This window comes from Arachis ipaensis, chromosome B07, assembly GCF_000816755.2.
Source record: "Arachis ipaensis cultivar K30076 chromosome B07, Araip1.1, whole genome shotgun sequence".
Taxonomy (NCBI): domain Eukaryota; kingdom Viridiplantae; phylum Streptophyta; class Magnoliopsida; order Fabales; family Fabaceae; genus Arachis; species Arachis ipaensis.
In genome coordinates, this window is record NC_029791.2 from 2255788 (window position 1) to 2260809 (window position 5022).

General features: G+C 31.8%; 1 protein-coding gene across 1 annotated transcript; it reads left to right on the forward strand.

The window, feature by feature from the left end:
* Positions 267-4700, forward strand: LOC107609033 (endoglucanase 11-like). Its single transcript, XM_016310851.2, has 5 exons — positions 267-681; positions 749-961; positions 1615-1815; positions 2919-3173; positions 3815-4700. Exons 1-5 carry the CDS (start codon positions 460-462, stop codon positions 4481-4483), a joined length of 1560 nt encoding a protein of 519 aa, XP_016166337.1. The 5' UTR covers positions 267-459; the 3' UTR covers positions 4484-4700.

Below are 5022 nucleotides of genomic sequence, written 5' to 3' on the forward strand. Positions count from 1 at the left end.
ATGTATAAAGGGTTAGATTAATACACTATGTTTTTTAGTTTAGCTTTAATGTATTAACTTTATAAAATATTTTATCAAATTGTCTAATCATATCCATTTTTAACCATGTAGTCAAAATAAAGAGTGATTATTTTTGCTAATGCGACACTATATAATTGGATGCAAGTATAAAATTATTTTATAAATTATATCACAGTGCATCAAAATAATTTTTTTTTTATATATGCAATGGCAATAATGTTAAGAAAAAATTTCTTCTCCCACAAATCACAACATCCCCATGACCCCTCAACCTTCTTCAAATTCTCTCCCCAATAAATACATAAAATTTACTTAAGACTTTACCGTTTACAATCGCCCATACCAAACACACCGTATATATCCCATATAAAAGAGTAGTAACACAAAACAGGGAGATACATAGAGAGTTAGAGACAGAGAAAAGAAGAAGAAAAAAACATGAAGAAAAAAACATGCTGTCTAAGAAAAGAATGCATTGCTTCGTTCCTAATAATATTAATGAAGACAACATTCTTCTTCCCTTGTGAGGCATTCAACTATGGCGAAGCCTTGTCAAAGAGCCTTCTCTACTTCGAGTCACAGCGTTCAGGTCGCTTACCTTACAATCAAAGGGTCACTTGGCGCCACCATTCTGGTCTCACCGATGGTCTTGAACAAGGGGTATGCATATTAAACATCACATTCAATTCTCATTCTCCGACATGTTCTTATGTTTTTGATTTTGTAGGTGGACTTAGTTGGAGGATACTATGATGCTGGGGACAATGTTAAATTTGGGTTACCCATGGCTTTCACCGTGACAATGCTCTCATGGGGTGCCATGGAATACGGCGAACAGCTCGCCGGTGCCGGCGAGTATGTTCACGCGCTTGAAGCCATCAAGTGGGGGACTGATTATTTCATCAAGGCTCATACTCACCCAAATGTCCTCTGGGTTGAGGTAATATGAATCTTCATCAATCTCAATTCACATGATTCCATTGAAATTAAGGGTGCTTTTAGTTTATATATCGAATTAAACTGGGTCTAATAATTATAATACAGACAATTAAGTTTATTATAGTCCGATTTTGGTCTGATTTATTAAAAAATAAATTATTAATCAGTTTAATAAAGATGTCTAATAATAATATGACACACATAAACATCTTTAAAAATATACATTTTTAGTGTCTTTGTTAAATCGGTCTCCTTATCATTTTTATCGTTTTTATTTTTTTTATAAAATTCAAAAAATAAAAAATTACTGCAAATAAAAACAGAAAATAATAGCGCACTCTAATTTTATCTATTGTAATAAAAATTGGTCATCACACGCGCCGCCGTTGAGAGTGGGATAATTCTTCCAAGTTCACAGTGGGAAATAGATTCAAATATCGGAAGAATCAACGGCTTCATCATGAGCTTGTCTGCAGTGTATTCCTACTCGCCTTGACTGGCGCGTGTCATTAAATTGCTTTCCTTTTTCTATTTTTTTTTCCTTCATTAATATTAATATGATAATAACCGCCGTTAATTTTGAGTTTCATGTAGCTAAGGTGTGAAGCTATATTTAATTGCTGCTGTGAATTATATAAAGTTTCAATTTTTCAGGTGGGTGATGGAGACACCGATCACTATTGTTGGCAGCGGCCGGAGGACATGACAACATCACGGCGAGCTTATAAGGTTGATGCAAACAACCCCGGCTCGGATGTTGCTGGCGAAACGGCGGCGGCATTGGCGGCGGCTTCCATTGTGTTTAGGAGAACAAACCCACACTATTCTCAACTACTTTTGCATCATGCAAAACAGGTATGTTAGTTAGCTATACCAAGTTACAATTATTACATAGTACTACTATTCAAATCCCATAGTAGGATTAGCTAATAGAAAAGTTATTTTAAAAATCTAATCATGGTTAGTTGGTTTTAACATGTCACACACACATTATTATGATGAATAATGATAAATATATTCATTAAGATACATCAATGTATATAAAATAGGAAAAGTATAGGTGGATAATGAAAATACTAAACAATATAAATAATGGATATATTTTATGTTCAATTCACTAGGTATACGGATGATTATCCTAATATTAAGATTTATGTGAGTAATTTGAGGGTGTAGTGTATTTTTACTTTATTAGGCTAATTTTAGAGTCATTGTTCACATTGTTCACAAAAATTATTGTCTACTTAACAAAGTCCAAATAAAATAACAGTTTAAGTTTAATTTTAATACACTACGTATATAATATTATAATTTTACACCATCATCCAACTAAATTTATACATTTAGATGACTTTGTTTTATTAGAAAGAGTAGAGTGACAAATAAACTTCATGAGAACTGTACAGAGTAGTAGTTTAAATTAGGTTTAATTACTCTGTTTGTCTCTATAGTTTCATGAAATTTTCAATTAGGTCCCTATACTTTTTTTTTTTTTAATTGAGTCCCTGTACTAATTTTTTTTTCAATTAAGTCACTCTTAGTAGTAATTGGCTTAATTTTATAGGGACCCAACTAAAAAAAAGATTTGGTATAGGGACCTAAATAAAAGAAAAAAAAGTGTAGAGACCCAATTAAAAAAAATTGTGCAAGGACTCAAATAAAAATAAAAAAAGTATAGGGACCTAATTAAAAATTTTGCGAAATTATAAGGACCAACAGAATAATTAAACCTTTAAATTAAGAGCTTTCACTCTAATTTTTGTCCAAAGTGTAAATTCTCATAAATTTATTTGTCACTTTATTCTATTAGAAATATAGGATTGATTGTGTGCAAATAATTAAAATGAAATTCATAAAATAAAATGTAAACTTATCCAAAATGAAAATCAAAGAGTAAGTACAAAAAGTTAGTGAAAGAAATATTTTTGTACTTATATTGAATGGATTGTGTTTTGCAGTTGTTTGAGTTTGGTGAGAAGTACAAGGGGAAATATGATGAGAGTGTTGGAGTGGCAAAAGGGTATTATGCTTCAGTTAGTGGGTACATGGATGAGTTGCTTTGGGCAGCAATTTGGCTATATAGCGCCACACAAAAGGAACAATATTTCATGTATTTCTTGGACAATGCCAAACACTTTGGTGGGACCACTTGGTTCATCACTGAATTCAGCTGGGATGTAAAGTATGCTGGTCTTCAAGCCATTGCTTCCATGGTAACTGCTAACTAACAAACATCTCTTAAAATTTTGAGTTTAATAAAGGTTTAATTACTGTATTGGTTTCTATAGTTTTGCGAAATTTTCAATTAGGTCCCTATACTTTTTTTCCTTTTAATTGAGTCTTTGCACCAATTTTTTTTAATTGGGTCCCTACACTTTTTTTCCTTTTATTTAGGTTTCTATACCAATTCTTTTTTTTTAGTTGGGTCCCTATAAAATTAAGCCAATTACTACTAAGAAAGACTTAATTGAAAAAAAAATTAGTGTAGGGCCTCAATTGAAAAGAAAAAAAGTATAGGAACCTAATTGAAAATTTCACGAAACTATAGGGACCAACAGAATAATTAAACCTTAATAAAACAAGCCACTTGCTATCTTAAATAAGATAGAAACTCAGGTGAAGTCGACTTCACGTGAAGTTGATAGTTGAAAGCTGTTAGATGATTTGACTGATTTGACTAATTTTTCATCTAACAACTCTCAACTACCAACTTCACGTGAAGTCGACTGCACCCGAATTTCCATCCTTAAATAATTGTATTTTTTAATAAAATTTTAAAATAAACTAAACGTACTCTTAGTATTTATTTTTTTTCCTTTATCATACTAACATTTTTTTTTAACAAATTTGGCAGCTCTTAATGGAAGAAAAGCATAAGAAACATGAATTGATACTCGAAGAGTATCGATCAAAGGTAGAGCACTACCTTTGTGCATGTCTTGGCCTCAACCAAGACAACAACACTAACGTAGACCGCACCCCGGGCGGTCTACTATACATCCGCCAATGGAACAACATGCAATACGTATCGACGGCCACATTTCTTCTAACAGTTTACTCTGATCATCTTCTAGCCGTAGATCAAAAGCTGACGTGTCCAAAAGGAGTAGTGGGTCCCAACAATCTCTTAACATTTGCAAAATCACAAGTTGATTACATCTTGGGTTCGAATCCAACGGGTATGAGCTACTTGGTAGGGTACGGTACAAGTTTTCCAGTGAGGGTGCACCATAGGGGTGCATCCATTGAATCATATAGAGGGAACAAGGGTTTTATAGGGTGCACTCAAGGGTATGATAATTGGTATGGAAGGCATGATCCTAACCCTAACATTCTTGTTGGGGCCCTTGTTGGGGGCCCAGATATCAAAGACAATTTCAAAGATGAGAGATCCAATTACATGCAAACTGAGGCATGTACCTATAACACTGCACCACTAGTAGGGGTTTTTGCAAGGTTGCATGGATCACAAACTCATTTTCATCACAATTACAATGATACCTTTCTGGTAGCATCTAGTTAAAATTAGTTATCGTTATATACTCATTTTGTATCGTATACTAGATCGACTTATTCTACCAAATGAGTCTACAAATACGGGTGAAAGTGTAAATTTTTACATTATACTTAGTTTGGCAATTAAAAAATGTTGCTCAAGAATGAGAGTATTTTATACTTAAATTTTTTATGAGTTTAATCTTGATGTACTATCAGTTTAAAATATTCTACAATTATAATTGTTCTTTTGGATGATTATTCAGGTAATCAATATAAAAGGTAGTTAATTTTATTAATGTGATCGTTATGTAATTAAATGCACGTGTAAAATAATTTTACACTAACAGTATATCAAAATTAAATTCATTTTTTAGTTTTCCTTTCTTTGTTCATATTTTAAAAGTTTATACAATGTTCTAAACCACCAATATCATAAACTAATTTTTTTTTAAAAAGTTAAGAGATTTGTAAAGTAATAAAATAAGAATTAATTATTATTAAATTTGTAATTTTTATTATATATAAACATAACTAATTTATTAATATTTTTTTTTAGTTTAGAAA

Bases quoted from the DNA above. Each gene is read 5' to 3' on its own strand.
- LOC107609033 (XM_016310851.2), top strand. From the start codon at position 460: ATGAAGAAAAAAACATGCTGTCTAAGAAAAGAATGCATTGCTTCGTTC. The intron at 682-748 runs GTATGCATATTA...TTGATTTTGTAG, and splicing joins CCGATGGTCTTGAACAAGGG to GTGGACTTAGTTGGAGGATA. The intron at 3,174-3,814 runs GTAACTGCTAAC...CAAATTTGGCAG, and splicing joins TTCAAGCCATTGCTTCCATG to CTCTTAATGGAAGAAAAGCA.